Source organism: Crinia signifera, chromosome 7, assembly GCF_055691185.1.
Source record: "Crinia signifera chromosome 7, ASM5569118v1, whole genome shotgun sequence".
Lineage (NCBI taxonomy): Eukaryota > Metazoa > Chordata > Amphibia > Anura > Myobatrachidae > Crinia > Crinia signifera.
The window spans coordinates 108306604-108328895 of record NC_139223.1 but is presented as its reverse complement, the minus strand read 5'-3'; the positions used below and the strand labels follow the sequence as shown (position 1 = coordinate 108328895).

The 22292-nt window shown below is 44.7% G+C and overlaps 1 protein-coding gene across 2 annotated transcripts in view; it reads left to right on the top strand.

The window, feature by feature from the left end:
• The first annotated feature begins 2208 nt into the window (after nucleotides 1–2208).
• SEC22A (SEC22 homolog A, vesicle trafficking protein) overlaps nucleotides 2209–22292 on the top strand; it is a 53770-nt gene continuing 33686 nt past the window's right edge. The window contains exons 1-2 of one of the 2 annotated variants that reach the window (XM_083153600.1): nucleotides 2209–2358; nucleotides 10691–10896. In XM_083153600.1, the coding sequence (XP_083009726.1) occupies nucleotides 10715–10896 (182 nt within the window). In that variant the 5' untranslated portion in view covers nucleotides 2209–2358; nucleotides 10691–10714. The remainder of the gene's footprint in view (nucleotides 2359–10690; nucleotides 10897–22292) is intronic. The other variant, XM_083153601.1, reaches the window with a different exon arrangement.

Here is a 22292-nt window from a genome sequence, read left to right as displayed (position 1 = left end):
GAGGTAAATCCAGCAGGGTCATGGAGGGAATGTGTTTTACCAGAGAGGGTGATTTGAAGATATATTGAGAATCCCCATCTGTTCTTCAATTGACATTTACAGAGGTCATCGGTCAGAGGTCTATATTGTTGCAATGTATGCCATGAGAGATCTTTATATATATGGATAAAATCAGCATTGAAATCCACTTCATACAGCTGCTTGGAAGATGGAAGATGACCTTGCTTGATCTATCAAAGTAAGAGCCATGAGGACCCAAAGGCATGATGGGCTCTATCAAAGATTATTTTCTCATTGGGATCAATTCCAAGGATCTCATTGAAAATCATCAAGCATCAATGAGGGTAGATGGAGAGACATTTTCAGGTAGAACCCATATGCAGATGTTATTTTTTTCCCTTTTTTTATCCAAATAATCTAGTCTCACCCACAAGGATTGTAATTAGGTAGACTGAAGAGAACCAGCTTTGTTAGCTCATAAATGGCAGAGCCTGAGTTAACTTGACCTTCTTCTAAGGAAGTGAAATGGTCTGAGTAGGGATAACTCATGCTTGTCAGAGGTCTGTTCATGCCGTATAGTAGATTGGAGGTCTTGTGTAGTTGGTATGGTCTTTATATATGTCAGAAATTCTTTGAGCTCGGTGCCTGACTGAGAGGAGAGGTGAAAAGAGGAGTTGTCCATGGCCAAAGGGCAATAAGTACCAGAAGGGGTGAACGGAGAGCCTGTAGGAATCAGGGGAAAGTACTTCTTCAAAGGGGTTTGCAGAAGGAAGGGCTGCAAATCTAATTGAGATGTCTCAGTAATAGAATGAGGAGTTTATTTCTTGTGTGTGGATATTCTAGTTCTTCCCATGTTTTGCATAAACATAAAGTTAGTGTAGCACATCATCCCTTTATGGACATACGTTCAAGGTTGCATACCTGACCCTCTCCTTTAGGGAGAAAATGCTCTGTTCCTGGACTTCCCTGGTAATCGGTAATGTATGAATTGCTTTCTTATCAATTAACTAGCTCACCACAGGTGATGGCAATTATAAATGACCAGGGAAGTCCAGGAACTATTACACCAGACCAGTTCTAATCAGCCACATAACATAAATGTAATTCAAAGCTGTCTCTCATTGAAATGATAAGCTGGAAACCATAAAGGACTATAGAAGGCACTTCGTGATGATGCATATACTTATATAAAATGTGTAGTTTGATAGTAGAAATATCAGGTACACATACCTCCCAACATGACCCTCTCCAGGAGGAACACAATGCTCTGTTCCTGGATTTCCCTTTTAATTTATGATTGCCATCCCCGGTGTGGAAACACCTTTCTTATCAATTAACCAGGTTCAATACAGGTGATGGCAAGCATACATTCAGGGGGAAGTCCAGAAACAGAGAATTGTGTCCCTCCTGGAGAGGGTAATGTTGGGAGGTATGGGTACAATGGAATGTGATAATATTTGGATATAGGGATGGGTCATTTGCGAACGAAGTGGGTCTTTTGAACGGAACCCAATAAAGACTGGGAGCTGCCGATCCCAAAAGGGTGAACCGCCGTTCTTTTACTTTCAGTTTCGTTTTTCATTACAATGCATTTTGCCTGATCTCAGCAATGCCACCTGTGGCAGCTGAGATGTACTAACTCTGGAGACTGAGTACAGTGCTGCGACTGCAAGTGAAAGTAAAGGTGCCCATACACCTACCAATTACCGGGTACTTTTTGTGCTAAAATAGCATCGCATCCCATGCACAACATATGCACAATGATGCTATTTTAGCACAAAAAGTACCGGGTAATTGGTACGTGTATGGGCACCTTAAGAATAATAAGGCTGCTGCTAGGGATGGCCCATACCTCCCAACTTCTGTCCGTATGAAAATCGGGACTGTCCCTCTAAAATCGTGACAGTTGGGAGGTATGGCCATCAGTGCAGATGCTATAGATGGTGATTCTGCACCCAGCCATCGATCAGTGATTTACTCGGTCATGTATGTTCTTATTTGTTCAGCTCACTGTTTAAAAAAAAAAAATGATTGCAAAACTAATACCCCTTCTTTCAAGGCGAGTCAATGATTCGTGTAAAAGATTCGGATCTTTTCCACGATCAGAACTGCTGGCTCCCAGCTCTCGTTAGTGACCCGTTTTGACCATATCTATTTGGATACGTTCTATTCTGGAGGTCATGTGACGCCTCAGTTCCACAAATCACATGTTAACAACCGGAAGCTGCTACTCGATGCCGTCTCCATGGTGATACCAGTCTCCGCTACCGAAATGCATCTGGACGGACACGTCACAAATCGTGCAGCTGTAGGTGTAGCGGAGCCGGTACCTGGAGACTGAGGGGTTCTCGGCACTGGGTGTGTACTACAAATACCATTCTAGGGGGACGGGGGACAGTGCTTTGTCACCGGAGACTTTTCGGAGCTGACTGGAGCAGATGTTATGTTATTGGTGGGACGGAGCTAGGAGGCCGCTGTGCAGAATGGGGGATACCGTGCACCCTGCACACAGTTTGCTCCTAGCATAAAAAGAGTTAAAAAAAGGGGACATTGCGCAACACCCCTTTCTGCATATGCGTAAATCTACTAAGATTCAGAGAGTGGGACAAGGATCTCTGTGCAGCCCCCTTACACATACAGGTAACTGAGTTAAGCTTGCTCGGTTACACCCTTGCACTATATTGTTCCAATTGGTCTGATCCAGGTGTGTCCAAATGACCAATCCTCTGTATCATGCAGTGTGTATGGCTAATTGTGCACTGTCTCATGTGAGTTGCATGGTAAATCACTGTAGCACGCGGGTATGGGTCATTGGGTTGACCAGTATTAGGTCAACATGCATTGGGTCAGCCACAGAAGGTCGACATATGAAATAGGTTGACAATGGTAAGGTCAACACTCAAAAGGCCGTCATGGGTTTCTATATTCTATTCTCCCTCCACACCCTAGTGCAGAAATGGGGAACCTTCGGCCCTCCAGCTGTTGTTTAGCTACACATTCCAGAATGCGTGGCTCCAGTTTTAGCTTGGCCAAATAGCAAAACTGTAGCAGTGCATGCTGGGATGCGTAGTTCAGCAACAGCTGGATGGCCAAAGGTTCCCCATCCCTGCCCTAGTGGATGGCAGGGTGTGAAATACCGCCTGTTGGCACATGTCAGTTAAAAAAAAAAATAAAGATGCAAAAACCCATGTCGACCTTCTGACTATAGACCTAGCCATTGTCAACTTAATGCTTGTGTCAAACTTCTGTCCATATTGACCTAAGGCATGTCGACCTTCAGTGGTCAACCCAATGTATGTTGACCTTTGCTGTGTTGACATAACGACTGCATATCCACATTATTACGACCTTTTGGCCCATATGCCTACTTCAAGACTGACAGATGGGTTAATTTGAAGCCAAATTCTGGCTGGTTTTTGTGTTTGGCCAAAAAGTGTACACATTTTCTTGAATATAGTGTAGCTTATTCCTATACGCTACGCAATGAAACAGGCCATTATTGTCGAATCAGTCCAATAATTGTGTAGATCAGTGTATACCTAGCTTTATTCCCAGCATACGGTTACGGGTGGGTGGCAGGCAGCAAGTCGTGGAGAGCGGGGCAGGCAGGGGGTCCCTGCGGTGAATGGGAAGTCAGCAGCGGGGTCCCTGTGGCGGATGGGATCTAGTAGCGCTACTAGTTCCCATCCACTACTAGTTCCCATCCACCACTGACTGCCCATCCGCCGCAGGGACCCTGCTGCCTGGACCCCGTGCTGCCCAGGTACCGGGGGGAAGGGGCATGGGCACCACAATTTGGTTGACCAGGGCCCCCACAGTCCTTAATCCAGCCCTGGATCTAGGGTAGGAGTGCTCTGCAGCAATTATGAATATTATAACAGAGGGGTTTTTTGTTTCAGGTCCGGATTTTAGGCCTAGGGCTGAAAGAAGTTCAAGGATTTATACTAAGAAAAAAATATACACTGTGACAGTGTTGAGTTTGGTGAGAGAAATATGGGTGTGTACATCCCTTAAACTGGGTACACGTTAGATTATTTTTTGGACAATTCTGAACCTTATTCTGGTCAGTTCACAGCCAGCGTTAGTTCACAGCCAGCGTTAGTTCACAGGGGGACCGATGTTTTGCGTATGCACAGCCGCATTTCTAAGCATGTTCATCCGCTGGGTGCGTGTGGTCGTGGCAAACAGACGGTTCACTGGGTGCACTCACCCAAGGCTGCAGCTGGGGGACGTCAGCAGATAGTCGCGCCCATGGGAACGCCCAGCATTTCATGAGTGTTCCCATGGTAATCAGGCTGTGACATCGGTGCCAGGGGTGGACACTTCCTCCCAAGGGTGCACGCAAATCTAGGTGACCTGAGAGTCACTTAGATATGCGTGCATGTTCCACATCATTCGAATTACGTGGGTCGTCACCCACGGGCTGCAAATGGATGTTTATGTTAAACATCCACTTGCAGGCCCTGTGTGTGAACACACGTTGTGAGGGGGGCGTACCACCATTCGCAGGGCAGATTCTGGTGGACTCGCCAGTGTGCGAATTTGCATCCAAACTGAGCGATTCAAACAGAATAACCTCCACTATGTGCACTGCCATGTTGTCCTCCGTCACATCTTCAGTACAACCCTACAATGCTGCTCAATCTGAGGATGTAGCCTATGACCAAGTGTTTCTCATGCTGCGGAAGAACAATTTATTGTGCTTCTACCACAAGATCATGTTGTATGGACCCAGCTTTATACTTTCAACCCCACTGTCAAAGGACAGTAAATACTTATTTATGGCTGACTGTGGCCGTTTGGAGACCTGGAACTTTAGCTCCATGTAGCCCTGCATGGGCAAGGGGTTTTGTGCACCCCTTCACACTTAAAGATACTGGGGGGTGAATTTACTAAGATGGAAGTTCTATTGAAGATAGGATGTTGGCCATAGCAACCAATCAGATTCTACTTATTTATTTAGCATCTTCTAGAGAATCTAGAAGATAACAGAATCATGAAAAACCTCATGTTGACCTTTTTCATGTCAACCCATTGTTTTGTGTCGACCTTTTAAAGATGTCGACCAAATGCATGTCAACCTTTTGACAGTCGACCAATAGTGGTCAACTTATTGACTGTGGACCTGATTATTGTTGATTATTGTTGACCCTATGACCATACACAGATGTGCAGACAATTTCTGAATAGAATATGTACAGGTATAGTGCAATAAGCACTCTCTTCCCATTAAGGGCTATACTGTATGTACTAATATGCCCTTTTCCAGACCAGCTTCACCATGTTATTGTGTGCAGTATCCATTATCGGAGTATGTTAACCTACCCATCTGGGGTTAAGCGTCCTCCCATATCGGATGAGCTGCATCTTTAGCCTTAGAATGTTCCACCGCGCTTGCTGGTCTTTGGCGTCTTTAAATTAAAACAGCATATGCGACGGGTAATGTTTGCATGGGATGCTGGGAAATGGATGGCGCTGTATACTCAGCGCATGCCCTGTTTTAATTTGAAGAAGACCAGTAAGTGCAGCAGAGCATTACAAGGCTGGAAACCCGCAGCACCACATCAAGATGGCGAATAAGACTGCAATACCGTGTGCAATGCACATCAGTGGTTCATACATGAGAGGTACTATTTAAATAATACCTGCGCCCATCTGATGCATGCCCCGTATCCCTTCTATCACGGGAGTAATACATCAGGAAAGCGCTACTCCTGACATAACGTGCGGGGATAAAGCACATACTCCTGATCGATCTTTCATACATCTACCCCTGAATGTGTTATCTGCTGATTATATATTGGTACATCTAGGATCCCAGGAGTATCATACCTTAAGCTGTGTACAGTTACTAGTAAAAATCACCTGTCCAAGTCTCACCCATTAACCCCTTCAGTGGTGGGTTTTTTTTGGGAGCGCTCCCCACTGGGCAAATTTTTTATGGGGAGCGCTCCCTTTAAAAAAAAAATGCCACTGCCTCCCTGGGTCCGGGCAGCGCCGTTGCACTGTCAATCAGCGGCTGCCCGGACCTGCGTGCGCCTCGTCCCTGTCCCCGGCAGCCGGCTTGTCATAAGCCGGCACCGGGGACTTCATACAAAACCCAGAAGGGAGAGGAGGAGAGAGCCGGAGGCGCCGCAGAGGGGAGGGAGCCAGTGCTGAGTTCAATGATTGAACTCAGCAGCGCTGCCCGGCTGTTAACAGTGGCAATCCTGAGAATTTTCCGGGCTTGCCAGACTGGGCACTGAGGCACAGCCCAGAAAATTCTCGGGATTGCCACTGAAGGGGTTAAGATCAGTGAAGCATTTTTTCGGTACTTGTGTATTATCATGGCGCCCACTAAGCAAATTGCTTAGTGGGCTATTCTGTGTAGGAAAATCGCGATGCGATATCCATGTTAACTTCACAGAAGTGCTTATACAATGAAATATCGCATAGGATCGCATCCCACTAAATGAGATGCAATGGGATGCGATATTTCATTGTATAAGCACCCATGACAGAGATGTGATGGGTGCTTAGTATGACATGTGATGCAAGCACCTCTGCCATTGTTTGGCGTCACCCCCAGTATCCACATTAGCCTGAAGCGTGGCGAGCGGCGGCGGAACACGTCCGCCGACCTTTCAATTCCCCACTATCCACGTCGGCGTGGAGTCGATTTTATATAGTGCAGCGAGCCACTGAGCCCAAAGCGTGGCGAGCGGACGTGGATTACATATTAAGTAATCCGTGTCCCCTAGCTGCGCTCGCCACACTATATTAAATCAACTCCACGTTGATGTGGATAGTGGGGGTATGAAAAGTTCGGAGGACGCGTTCCGCCTCCCCAAGCGGGGCTCGCTGCGCTTGCCATGCTTCGGGCTAACGTGGATAATGGGGGTGTGTTCTGGACACACCAGCAATATCATTCATCTGACACAGTAATGACAATGTGTGTTAACGAGTAACTGGTCTAATTTAGTAAATAATAATGATTAAAGATCATATAACAATTCATAGTAACAATAATCAAAAATAAAAGTGACAATGATAGCTTATTTCCTGCCAAACATTTGCGCCAAATGAATTCTTGCAAATATGAATCCAAATGGTGGCGATCTCTTCCACGTTGGCGCTTGTTCCTCCATTTTGCTGAACCCCAAAGTCGCTCGATTGTTTGGGTGTGCACACCACTTTCCTGATCCATGAAATTGTATTTGTGGTTAACACGGGCATGGTGCTATCCTGCGCGTTCCAACGAAAGGCAAGTGGCACCCCGGGAAGAAATGGGCCGCTCTCAGGCTCACCTTTTGACGGCATGTCTTTACGTGGCACCTCCACATGCACTCCTTGATGGTCAACCGCATCGGGTGCCCATGACTGCACGTCGCCGTCACTGGCAGCAGGTGATGCTCCTGCAAAAAATGAACGGCGTCCTCACTCTGCGGGAGCGTGAACTGACGATGCTGCCATCTCACAGGAATGAGTCTAAATTACTGAATTCACTGGAGCTCTGACAAATACCTCTCATCACCACAGAAAATCACCTCAGAGTGAAATTCTGACAAGATGTGCCAGGGGGCGGGAATATCATGGAGCGGGAAGGGTAAAATCACATCGCATGGTAATAGAACGTTATGCAATGCGATTTCACGACGTTAACGTACGTAAGAAAACTGGGCACCGTGCTAATACACAAGTACCATTTTTTTTTACTGTAGCCTTGTTTATGATATAGGGGTTGCACATGTTATTTGATTTGTTGCGTCTTCAACAATGTGACTGGTGGGAAATATATCAATATTTTTTGTTTTGGCTGTGTTCATAAAAAAGATAACACGTGGAATGATAATCATTGACGTTCTATACAAAGAGCACAAAATAAGGCACTTTAAGTTGTGCACAAATGTATGTCCTGTTCATAGAACAAATGGATTTGTATAGGTTAAAAAAGTTCATACATTCAACTAGTTATTCTCCTTTTGCCATGCATTCACCTGGCTACGGATGTTGTGGTATAATCTATTTGTTTACAGAAATGGGTATAATACAACATATCGGTGAGCCCTATAGAATTTCACCTGAAGGCTGAGCTTTCACCGTATTTTAGAAAGTTCTGGAAATGGTGTCTTGCTCCTCTGCGTAGATCCCAGCTCAGCAAATTCTTTCTTTGTTTACTTAAATGTTCTCTCTCCTGCTGCCTTCTACCTGAGGCCTGTCTTCAAACATCTGCCAACTTCTCGGGCTGTCAATCATCCACATGTTACAGAGTACCCCAGCGGATATCTCAGCATTTGGCATTGAAACACAATTTTTTTTCTAGAAAGTGCTCAGAATTTAATGTATTAGTTTTTCCTGAGTTTCAGCAGTTCATTAAATTGTGTTATATTGAACTGTTTGAGTTATTAATGTAGCTATTAATGGAAGTTCCAACAAGCATGCTGTATATTTTCACAAGATAAAATCATAGCAATTGTATCGTCAGCCAACATTACAGAGCATAAAAAGACCATTTATTTAAACATATATCTCATTTTTAGTGGGTAATAATTACACCACTGTGCCTCTGTCTAGGCCCAAAGGATATTTGTGTAATTGTACAATGTGCTGTGTATTTCCTCGACTTGCCTATACAGAATTTCTGCAAAAACCCTTCTGTGTTGCTAAGGTATGGCCTTTGGGCTGCCGGGTGAGCGGTAACGGCAGCGTGTCTGGCACTTAGCTCTAGGGAAGTTTCTTAATGCCGCTAATCCCAGTACATTAGGGCATGAAAATGGGGTCATCGCAGGATTTATTTGAATAGCTACTGGGATAAATTTTTTAATTGCCCCCTTGGAGAGCTCTAAGCCATAACCCCCAGGATTTTGTGTACTGAACCCTTCATACTTTTGTTCCTCTGTATTCTTATATCTTCTTCCTGTAATGCACAAAAATTATGAGGTCTCCTGATGCATAACATGGCAATGTTTACCAACCAAATCGCATGCAGAAGGACTCCCAGGGAGCTGCCGGGGGAGTTAATGGGAAATCGGATGTGGTACATCGCAGGTGCTAAAGAGCACCTGTGATATGCCGCCAATGGTCCGATTTATGTTTTGTGCTCCACATACGATCTCCATGATATGATTCGATGCGCACAGGAACGCGCATCGGATCCAATAAGATGTCAAACACCTCCGATTTGGTGAGTTATCATCCAGTATATTGGGACGATCCATTGGAATCACATGAAAACGGGCCAAATCGGACCTGTGTATGGGCACCTTTAGAGTTAGATGTACAGTTGGCTTCCTAATATATACAGAACTAACAAGGACTGTTGTGAGAATGCTGGGTTGTATGAGCAGATTGAGTGTCAGTGAAGCAGAGCAAATGGAGAACCGATTTATAGTAAAAAACAAAACATAAAGTCTATAATATAAAATGTCACTCATTGCATAAGTGAGTGACACTGTGTCATACAACAATACAGGATAAAAATCAGTCTGAAGAGAGGTCATTTCACTCATGTCACAATCTCAGTAACAATTAATTTTACTAATACAATTAGATAGTCTTCATATGCTTATATGCAATGTATCCAAATAACTTAATTTTCAAAGTGTGATTGAAAGACATCTATTGCACAGGCAACAAGGTATTTCTTCCAGCCTTGATTCTCAATGATAAGCTTGCGGTACGGATGCCAATCCTGGGGCATTTTTTCCCAGGTTTCACTATTGAAAAATGATGAAATGCTTCCGGGATTGGCCTCATTAAATAAAAAAAAAAAAAAAAAAACGCAGCGGTGGTTGGTGCGGCCAGGGGTGGGCGGAAGGGGTGTTTCGGTGGTGCAGGCCCAGGGTTGCTGCCAAAAGCGGGTGGCTGGGTGCAGAGGTTACGCCAGAAGGGGGGCGGTGGTGCGGTGCTTGCGTAGTCTATTCCCCGGATTGGAAGTCCTGGCTGTTTTGAGGCCAAATCCCAGGATCCTGCAGATCCTGATCCCAGGATTAGCCACCCATAGTTTGCAGTGTGCATGCCCTAGGCATCAGAACCTAGCATTCCAGTAAGGAAAAAAAAACAGGATTGATTATGTAAAAAAACTGTTCTAATTTGTTTTTATTTTTCTGTAACCTTTAGTAAAAATGTAGGTACTTGTGTATTATCACGGCGCCCACAACTCCATTTGCGTAGAGGGCTATTCACGGTAGTGATATCGCATCGCATCGCATTGCATGCCATATTGTATGGCATGCGAAGCGATGCGATTTTCCTATCTAATCCTGTGTCAGTGAATATTGTATGGCATGCAATGAGATATCGGTTCTGATGGAACCTAGAATAATAAACATAATACACGTCCCCTCGCAGGGCTCGCCACGCTTCGGGCTCGGTGGCCCGCTGCGCTCACCACACTATATAAAATCAACTCCACGCCGACGTGGATAGTGGGGGTATGAAAAGGTCGGACGGACGCATACCGCCGCCGCTCGCCCCGCTTCGGGATGATATGTATAGTGGGGGGGGGGCTTAATTAATTACATTATATGTCATTTAATGCTATAGTACATGAAATGCCATTATAAGCGTTAAAATCGCATGCCATACCGGCATGCGATGCGATTTCACTACGTTTGCGTACGTAGTAAAATCGGGCGCCGTGCTAATACACAAGTCCCAAAATGTATTTTTATTACAGATAAGTTAGCTGTGTTTTATTTTTTTTATACAGTACTTGGTATAAACGCTGCTGGAAATGTCCGCCATTCTGTTTGCATCAGTGGTTCGAGTGAAAGATGGTCTCCCACTGTCTGCCTCTACAGATCATGAGCAAAACATGGCTGTACAAGAGACCAAGAAGTATCTCAAAATTGTGTCTAGAAAGATGGAGCAGCTACCGGACCGTTGTACCATGAAGAGGGGCCCACACAGCATTAAGTAAGTTCATTGATGCATGTGCTACCTGTAAGGTTTTGTCATGGATCCAGCCTGTCCTCACATGCATCGATCTAGGACAGCTGTCATCAGTGCAAGATTAAGGTCTAAATGGGCCTGGAGCTGAAAATTATCAAGGGCCTATTATGCACAATAATGTGGGGAGTGTGACCAGTGTCCTGTTTGGTGGTCTGCTCATGGGTGTGTCTCTATTTGTGTAAATACTTTTAACTAATTATATATGCCTGGAAAAGGCAGGAGGCTGGCATAGGAAACATGCAAAGGGTTTAGTATAGGGTGGAAAATGGCAAAGAGGTTGGCATACAGATGGGGCCGGGCTCTTCTTTGCTGGCGAATCACCAGAACGTCACCGCTGGCGATCTGCCAGCAGCCCGGCTCGCCATCTGACTCAGTGTCCGTGCGCCGGGGCAACGGGACCCTGTTCGTTTACGCTTCAGGGAGACGAACAGGGTTAGGGGGGGGGGGGTGTGGGGAGGCGGTGGGGACCCCGGGTGACCACTCACAAGCTGGCGGGGACCCTTGGGAAGCTGTCGGAAGGGGACGCGTCGCCATCGCCATCCCCTGCAAAGAAGAGCTCGGCTCCATCTGTATGCAAGGGCCTGGCACAGAAAAGAGGGAAAATAGAAGCTGCAGATATACTTACCTTCCAGCGATGGCTGCAGTGACGACCATGTATCACCAGCAGGGCCGGATTAACAATGGGTCTGATAGAGCTGCAGCTCCATGCCCACTCTCCGAATAGGCCCATTTTGTAGCTGAGTGCTGGCTGGCCCCACATCGCTAGCCCCCCGGGAACCGGTCCTCGGTTCACAAGTTTCTGAAGTTTGACAACTGTTGCTTCAAGGGCCATCCAATTTCTTTGTTTCGTTTTCCAGGCTCCTCATAGCAGTCCCTCCCATGGGGATAGCTTTGGATCATCCCCATTGTATATGACTCCAGTGGCCCCTGCTGGATTAAAGAAAAAATATATATTTTAGTATCTGAATCCACAAGGCCACTATACGCCTTCCCTTCTTTTGTCACATGACAGTTTTTGTTTCATTGACATGCAAGTGTTTCTGGTTCTCACCTTTTCCCCATCTCCTCTTGGTCTACAGTTTCCAAACTGGGGGCTGATGTGTAGTCAAGGGAACAAGTGACACTAGGTCACACCGAAACACTGGTCCTAAAGTTGATAGCAAGACCTTTTCAGGTTCCTGAGTGCAGCTGCAGCCTCTTATTCAGAGGTAGTGTGGAACTCTGTAATAGCAAATATCCAGAGTGGTGACCATGTAAATTCTCACATCTAAAAGGCGCAGGTGTACTCAATGTAATAAATTCAACAATTCATATAAAAAGGTATATATTAATTTAATAAGAAAAAATAATAACAAATAATAATTCTAGGAGTCCACTCCAAATGTACATAAACTTAATTGACATTACATGACATATAACATAAAATTAAGCAAAGAATGCTATCTGCTTTCACATATTTCTTAACCCCTTCCCGACATTTGACGTATATATACGTCATGGCCGGGAAGTACTTCCCGACACATGACGTATATATACGTCATGACTTCTAACTGTCACTGCGTCTAGAGACGCAGTGACAGAGGGACGATGTCTGCTGTCCCTGACAGCAGACATGTCCCTGCATGCCCAGGGGGGGCTGCGATGCCGCCCCCCCGTCGGCGATCGCTGTGATTGGCTGTTCAGTGTGAACAGCCAATTACAGCGTTTTCTGTGTCACCGGCGAATAACGTTCGCCGGTGACACGGGATCGGAGGTGATTGGTGCTGTAAAGTACAGCACCAATCACCGCGGGGTGTAAGGGTGACACTGGTCTCACCCCGCCCGCCCCCAAAGGCCGTGATTGGTCCGTCGGACCGACGGACCAATCACAGCCATGGAGGGGGGTTTAAACTAACGGTGACTGCACTGCAGACGCCATTCAGGTCTGGACTAGCGTGCAGTGCGGTCACCGTGCCCAGCTGTCGCCATTTACTGACCAGAACTTGCTAAATACTTACCTGATCACTGCCTGGATCTTGCTTCTTCTTGTGACATCCTGTGCTGTGTTGTGCTGTGTTGTGCTGCTGCGAGTTATTAGATAGAGAGATAGAGAGAGAGAGATAGAGAGGCCTAGTGACAGAGAGTGCTATATTTTGTGCTGCTGCAGTGTAATAGAGTTATAGATAGAGAGAGAGAGAGAGAGAGAGAGAGATAGAGAGAGATAGTGACAGATTGTGCTATATATTTTTTATATAACTGACTGCTGCCCCCCCTTTTGTGCTGATCAGTATAAATTAACTGATCAGCAACTTTTTGGGGGCGCAGGGTATTTTTTATATATATATATATATATATATATACCTGTCAGTGCTGCTGCTGCAGTGTCATAGAGGCCCTTATTCTGGTTGGTGCGGCCGGAGCCGCATATGCGGCTCCGACCGTGCAGGCGAATCCCCGCCTTCCATACGGATCGCCACCTGCCGTCCGTACGCGGATATGTGGCGATCCGCATGAAATTGGACGGGGATACGCCTCCTCCATGGTGGGAGCAGCCCCTGCATTCGATGGTCGCCGAACATCGAATGCAGGGCCGCACGCTCCACCAGGTCCCGCAACACAAGACCACACGGACACTTGTCCGTGTGAAATCTTGTATGGGGGCGGGCAGCTGACATCCGGCGATGTCAGATGCCCGCCCCGTACCCACGCGTCACGGCCTCATTACCATGCATACGCCCCGCGTTTGCATGGGAACGCCCATGAAACGCGGGGCGTATGCATAGGGTAATGAGGATAAGTAGCCCCTCACGCCCCTCTACGCCCCCTGTGCGGCGTATAGAGAATCCTTGCGGCGAAATCGCCTGCACATGCGCAGAGTGACCTCTGCACATGCGCAGAAGATAAACATCGGCGGCCCGTACGCAAGCGGGAAAAACCGCATCGATCAGAATAAGGGCCAGAGTGATAGATAGTGAGAGATAGAGAGATAGAGAGAGATAGTGACAGAGAGCAACTTTTTGGGGGTGCAGGGGTTATTTTTCATATATATAACTGTCAGTGCTGCTGCTGCAGTGTCATAGAGTGATAGATAGTGAGAGATATAGAGATAGAGAGTGCTAAATTTTGTGTCTGCTGCCCCCGCCTTTTGTGCTGATCACTATATCTGAGGTGATCAGCAACTTTTTGGGGGTGCAGAGGTTTTTTTTTTTATATATATACCTGCCAGTTGCACTGTCAGTTGCACCAAAGGTTGTGCACCTGCTGCCCCTCACTGGTAATCAGTGTCGCATCACTGATCACCTTTTTTTTTGTGTGTGTGCTGTGGGGTCTTTTTTTTATTTTTTTTTTACACACACTGTGATTTTGTGGGTGTCCTGTGGCCACTGTGCGCTGATCAGTGACGTACATCACTGATCATCTTTTTCGGCACAGGGTTGATCTATTTTTTTTTTTTTGTTGATCAAATTCCTGTTGCCTTTGAGCGCTGTTCAGTGACGGACGTTACTGACCAACATCTGTGCTCAATTTTTGGCGCAGGACCTTTTTTTTTTTTTTTTTTTACCCCTTCAATTTTTTTTTTTTTAACCCCTTCAATTTTTTTTTTTTGTATAAAGTATTTTTTTTTTCTGCACTACATACACACTACACACTACATACCCCCCGGGTTGAAATAAAGTTTGTACCCCCCCCTACACTATACACGTGTTGAAACATTTCACTACCAGTAACACAAAAATAAAAATGGCATCCCAAATGTCATCCCAGTCATCCAGAAGAATGTATTCAGCGGAGGAGGCATATGCCATGCTTGCCTCTGACTCTGACACAGCCAGTGATGCAAGCAGGGAATTTGAAGGATTCGTCTTAAGCTCCTCTTCCTCCTCTGGTGATGAGGGACCCTCTCAAAGACGCCCCCGTAGAGCAGCTGAGACCCACCCCCCAATAATTGATCTCGTATGGACCCCACCACCAGACAATTTTGAGCCCCAGGTTCCTGAGTTTTTGGCCATGCCAGGAATCCAATTTGATTCCACAGGTCTCAGAGAAATTGACTTTTTCAAATTATTTTTCTCTGATGATTTTATAAATTTAATGGTGGACCAAACTAATTTATATGCCCAGCAGTTTATTGCTCAAAACCCCACGTCATCATTTGCTAGGTGGACCCCTGTAGATGCAGTAGAGATGATGACGTTTTGGGGTCTGGTGTTTCATATGGGCATAGTAAAAAAGCCAGAAATTAGGCAATATTGGAGTACAGATGTTCTGTACAGCACCCCATTTTACCGTATGGCCATGCCCCGGGCTCGATTTGAGACGATCCTTAAATTTTTGCATTACAACGATAATGCACAGTGCCCACCCAGAGATGATCCCACCTTTGACCGGCTATTCAAAGTCAGGCCGGTCATTGATCATTTCAGTGCCAAATTTGAAGAGATGTACATCCCAGATAAATTCATTTGCATAGACGAGTCCCTTATACATTTTAAAGGAAGGGTTAAATTCCGCCAGTACCTTCCCAGTAAGAGGGCAAGGTATGGCATAAAAATGTATAAGCTGTGTGAAAGCACCTCAGGGTACACTCACAGGTTTAGGGTATATGAAGGGAAGGATTCAAGAATTGAACCGCCAGAATGCCCCCCCTCCCTCGTAGGTGTTAGTGGAAAAATTGTCTGGGATTTAGTGCACCCCTTCCTGGATAAAGGTTATCACCTCTATGTGGATAACTTTTACACTAGCATCCCCCTGTTTAAGACCCTTGGTTCAAGAGGTACAGCAGCTTGCGGTACTGTGCGCAAGAACCAAAGAGGCCTCCCAAAAACGCACATTGCCCAAGTAATGAGAAGGGGTGAAAGCAGGGGAATATGCACCGAAAATATGTTGTTGGTCAAATATAAGGACAAGAGGGATGTCCTTATACTGACAACAATTCACGGAGACAGTACCACCTCCGTCCCTGTACGAGGTACCAGTACCCACACCTCAAAACCTAATTGTATCCTGGATTACAATAGGTACATGGGCGGAGTGGATCTTTCAGATCAGGTACTGAAGCCGTACAGTGCCCTGCGGAAAACAAAAGTCTGGTACAAGAAGCTGGCCGTGTATATCATCCAGATGGCACTGTATAACGCTTACGTGCTATTCCGTTCTACCGGCCAGAGGGGGACATTTATGCACTTTCAAGAGGAAGTCATAAAGGGCCTAGTATTTGGGAACCAGCAGGCAGAGGGCCCCAGTACTTCTAGTACTGGCCCCCGTATTGTACCAGGGCAGCATTTTCCGAACGAAATCCCCTCCACTGCAAGAAAGGGCAGGACACAAAAAAGGTGCAAAGTTTGCTATAAAAAGGGAATAAGAAAGGAAACTATTTTCCACTGTGAAACTTGCCCCGACAAACCCGGCCTATGTATAAAGGAGTGTTTTAAAATATACCACACATCTATGGATTATTAGGTTCATCATTTCACCGTGCTTCGGGGGTCTTGCTAATGCCACATAGCACCCACCAACATTCCACCAGAATCTGAGCTGCAAAATCCAAAAATCACTCCTTCCCTTCTGAGTCCTGCCATGCACCCAAATGGTATTTTTTGGTCACATGTGAGGCATTGCCGTACTCGGGAGAAATTGGGGCACAGATTTTGGGGTGCTTTTTCTCCTTCATACCTTATGAAAATGAAAAATTTTGAGCCAGAACTGCATTTTTGTGTAAAAAAATGTAATTTTTCATTTTCACTGCCCAGTTGTATCAAAATTGGTGAAACCCCTGGGGGTTTGAAATGTACACTATACCCCTAGATGAATTCCCTGAGGGGTGTAGTTTGCAAAATGGGGTCACTTGTGGGGGGGTTCCACTGTATTGGTGCTTTGGGGGTCTTGCTAATGCGACATAGCACCCACCAACATTCCACCAGAATTTGTGCTGCAAAATCCAAATATCACTCCTTCCCTTCTGAGTCCTGCCACTTTTTTTCACACATGAGGCATTGCCGTACTCGGGAGAAATTGGGGCACAGATTTTGGGGTGCTTTTTCTCCTTCATATCTTCTGAAAATGAAAAATTTTGAGCCAGAACTGCATTTTTGTGTAAAAAAATGTAATTTTTCATTTTCACTGCCCAGTTGTATCAAAATTGGTGAAACCCCTGGGGGTTTGAAATGTACACTATACCCCTAGATGAATTCCCTGAGGGGTGTAGTTTGCAAAATGGGGTCACTTGTGGGGTGGTTCCACTGTATTGGTGCTTTGGGGGTCTTGCTAATGCGACATAGCACCCACCAACATTCCACCAGAATTTGTGCTGCAAAATCCAAATATCACTCCTTCCCTTCTGAGTCCTGCCACTTTTTGGTCACACATGAGGCATTGCCGTACTCGGGAGAAATTGGGGCACAGATTTTGGGGTGCTTTTTATCCTTCATACCTTCTGAAAATGAAAAATTTTGAGCCAGAACTGCATTTTTGTGTAAAAAAATGTAATTTTTCATTTTCACTGCCCAGTTGTATCAAAATTGGTGAAACCCCTGGGGGTTTGAAATGTACACTATTACCCCTAGATGAATTCCCTGAGGGGTGTAGTTTGCAAAATGGGGTCACTTGTGGGGGGGTTCCGCTGTATTGGTGCTTTGGGGGTCTTGCTAATGCGACATAGCACCCACCAACATTCCACCACCAAAAATCACTCCTTCCCTTCTGAGTCCTGCCATGCACCCAACTGGTATTTTTTGGTCACATATGAGGCATTGCCATACTCGGGAGAAATTGGGGCACAGATTTTGGGGTGCTTTTTCTCCTTCATACCTTATGAAAATGAAAAATTTTGAGCCAGAACTGCATTTTTGTGTAAAAAAATGTAATTTTTCATTTTCACTGCCCAGTTGTATCAAAATTGGTGAAACCCCTGGGGGTTTGAAATGTACACTATACCCCTAATGAATTCCCTGAGGGGTGTAGTTTGCAAAATGGGGTCACTTGTGGGGGGGTTCCACTGTATTGGTGCTTGGGGGGTCTTGCTAATGCAACATAGCACCCACCAACATTCCACCAGAATCTGAGCTGCAAAATCCAAAAATCACTCCTTCCATTCTGAGTCCTGCCATGCACCCAAATGGTATTTTTTGGTCACATGTGAGGCATTGCCGTACTCGGGAGAAATTGGGGCACAGATTTTGGGGTGCTTTGTCTCCTTCATTCCTTGTGAAAATGAAAAATTTTGAGCCAGAACTGCATTTTTGTGTAAAAAAATGTAATTTTGCATTTGCACAGCCCAGTTGTATCAAAATTGGTGAAACCCCTGGGGGTTTGAAATGTACACTATACCCCTAGATGAATTCCCTGAGGGGTGTAGTTTGCAAAATGGGGTCACTTGTGGGAGGGTTCCACTGTATTGGTGCTTGGGGGGTCTTGCTAATGCGACATAGCACCCACCAAAATTCCACCAGAATCTGAGCTGCAAAATCCAAAAATCACTCCTTCCTTTCTGAGTCCTGCCATGCACCCAAATGGTATTTTTTGGTCACATGTGAGGCATTGCCGTACTCGGGAGAAATTGGGGCACAGATTTTGGGGTGCTTTTCTCCTTCATACCTTCTGAAAATGAAAAATTTTGAGCCAGAACTGCATTTTTGTGTAAAAAAATTTAATTTTTCATTTTCACTGCCCAGTTGTATCAAAATTGGTGAAACCCCTGGGGGTTTGAAATGTACACTATACCCCTAGATGAATTCCCTGAGGGGTGTAGTTTGCAAAATGGGGTCACTTGTGGGGGGGTTCCACTGTATTGGTGCTTTGGGGGTCTTGCTAATGCGACATAGCACCCACCAACATTCCACCACCAAAAATCACTCCTTCCCTTCTGAGTCCTGCCATGCACCCAACTGGTATTTTTTGGTCACATATGAGGCATTGCCATACTCGGGAGAAATTGGGGCACAGATTTTGGGGTGCTTTTTCTCCTTCATACCTAATGAAAATGAAAAATTTTGAGCCAGAACTGCATTTTTGTGTAAAAAAATGTAATTTTTCATTTTCACTGCCCAGTTGTATCAAAATTGGTGAAACCCCTGGGGGTTTGAAATGTACACTATACCCCTAGATGAATTCCCTGAGGGGTGTAGTTTGCAAAATGGGGTCACTTGTGGGGGGGTTCCACTGTATTGGTGCTTGGGGGGTCTTGCTAATGCAACATAGCACCCACCAACATTCCACCAGAATCTGAGCTGCAAAATCCAAAAATCACTCCTTCCTTTCTGAGTCCTGCCATGCACCCAAATGGTATTTTTTGGTCACATGTGAGGCATTGCCGTACTCGGGAGAAATTGGGGCACAGATTTTGGGGTGCTTTGTCTCCTTCATTCCTTGTGAAAATGAAAAATTTTGAGCCAGAACTGCATTTTTGTGTAAAAAATGTAATTTTGCATTTGCACAGCCCAGTTGTATCAAAATTGGTGAAACCCCTGGGGGTTTGAAATGTACACTATACCCCTAGATGAATTCCCTGAGGGGTGTAGTTTGCAAAATGGGGTCACTTGTGGGGGGGTTCCACTGTATTGGTGCTTGGGGGGTCTTGCTAATGCGACATAGCACCCACCAAAATTCCACCAGAATCTGAGCTGCAAAATCCAAAAATCACTCCTTCCCTTCTGAGTCCTGCCATGCACCCAAATGGTATTTTTTGGTCACATGTGAGGCATTGCCGTACTCCGGAGAAATTGGGGCACAGATTTTGGGGTGCTTTTTCTCCTTCATACCTTCTGAAAATGAAAAATTTTGAGCCAGAACTGCATTTTTGTGTAAAAAAATGTAATTTTTAATTTTCACTGCCCAGTTGTATCAAAATTGGTGAAACCCCTGGGGGTTTGAAATGTACACTATACCCCTAGATGAATTCCCTGAGGGGTGTAGTTTGCAAAATGGGGTCACTTGTGGGGGGGTTCCACTGTATTGGTGCTTTGGGGGTCTTGCTAATGCGACATAGCACCCACCAACATTCCACCACCAAAAATCACTCCTTCCCTTCTGAGTCCTGCCATGCACCCAACTGGTATTTTTTGGTCACATATGAGGCATTGCCATACTCGGGAGAAATTGGGGCACAGATTTTGGGGTGCTTTTTCTCCTTCATACCTTATGAAAATGAAAAATTTGGAGCCAGAACTGCATTTTTGTGTAAAAAATTGTAATTTTTCATTTTCACTGCCCAGTTGTATCAAAATTGGTGAAACCCCTGGGGGTTTGAAATGTACACTATACCCCTAGATGAATTCCCTGAGGGGTGTAGTTTGCAAAATGGGGTCACTTGTGGGGGGGTTCCACTGTATTGGTGCTTGGGGGGTCTTGCTAATGCAACATAGCACCCACCAACATTCCACCAGAATCTGAGCTGCAAAATCCAAAAATCACTCCTTCCTTTCTGAGTCCAGCCATGCACCCAAATGGTATTTTTTGGTCACATGTGAGGCATTGCCGTACTCGGGAGAAATTGGGGCACAGATTTTGGGGTGCTTTTTCTCCTTCAAATCTTCTGAAAATGAAAAATTTTGAGCCAGAACTGCATTTTTGTGTAAAAAATTTAATTTTTCATTTTCACTGCCCAGTTGTACCACAATTGGTGAAACCCCTGGGGGTTTGAAATGTACACTATACCCCTAGATGAATTCCCTGAGGGGTGTAGTTTGCAAAATGGGGTCACTTGTGGGGGGGTTCCTAAATTTTAGCATCTTATGGTGCCTAGAAACCTACATGGTGCCTAAAAAATAATCTCATAAAAAGGAGGCTCCAAAATCAAGTAGGTGCTCCTTCTATTATGAAGCCTGTGGTTTGGTCAACGTGCACACTAGGGCCACATATAGGATATTTATGAAAACAAAAGAATTGGGGGAATCAATTTTTAGTCACATTTCTCTAGTAAAATGTACTGTGTTCCTTAGAAAAATGTATTAAAATTGCAAATCTGCAAAAAAAATGAAATTTTGAAATTTCACCTACACTTTGTTTTAATTCCTGTGAAACACCTAAAGGGTTAACAAACTTCCAAAATGCTGTTTTGAATACTGTGAGGGGTGCAGTTTTTGAAATGGTATCATTTATGGGGGTGTCTCACATACAAGTCCCTCAAAGTCACATCAGAACTGAACTGGTCCCTAAAAAAATCAGTGTTTGAAATTTTCTTGAAAATTTGAGAATTTGCTATTCATATTGTAAGCCTCCTAGTGTCCAAAAAAATTAAAAGGAAGTTGAAATAATGATGGAAACATAAAGTAGACATATGGTCTATGTTAGTTATTAACTATTTTGAGTGGTATGTTTATTTGTCTCTCAAGCAGAAAATGTGACATTTTGCAAATTGCTAAATTTTCCATTTTTTCACGACATTTTGGTATTTTTCACAAAAAAACACAGACTGTATCGACCCAAATTTACCACTAATTTGAAGTACAATGTGTCACGAAAAAACAATCTCAAAATCACTGGGATAAGTAAAAGCAAAAAAAAGTTATCCCCACTTAAGTGATACATGTCAGATTTGAAAAAAAGGGCTCTGTCAGGAACGCAAAAACTGGCTCTGTCAGGAAGGGGTTAATCATGAGGCATGTATGGATTCACAGTCTCAAATTAAGCATAAGTTGAGGCAATCAAGGAGATAAAGTCACTGAGTAGTTACCAGTCCCACTTCATGATATAAATGTCTCCACTGATCATGCAATATTAATGATACAGATGGAGCGCCTGTCAGCCAGCCTGCAGGATCGCCAGATGTCCTAAGCTGGCGCAGACTGGCGGACAGGAGTGCCTCACGCGTCTCCATCAGCAAGGATGCGGGGTAGCGGCTTCCCTGCCCGTCTCCGCTTCAGGGAGTAGGGGCAGATGCGGGGCTGCAGGGAGGTGCATTCGTCTCTTCATTTTATGTTATATGTTGTATCTCATGTAATGTCAATTAAGTTTATGTACATTTGGAGTACACTCCTAGAATTATTATTTACTATTTTTTCTTATTAAAAAAGGTGTATTGTTCTCTGTTCTGTATAATCCTATATATACTACTTTCTGGGTATGGAAATTTTGTATTAAAAGTTATGATTGATGGCATATATATGCAATGTTGCTAGCACATAATGGCACAATTTAGTAATTAAAGTGGACGTTTATTTAGCATTTTAAACTGCAACAAAAAACAATTCATGATCTCAATTCACATATTTTCACTATAATTTCAGATAAAAATTTTATGTTCTGTATCTGGCTGATGGTAAGTCAGTCCAGGAAAACAGGTTTAATAATGTGTCTGGGTTTTTTTCTAGGTCATACTGAAATGGGAAGAGGGTATTATATTCAAAATGGATTAAACAGAATGATCTAACCTTTAACAGCAATTC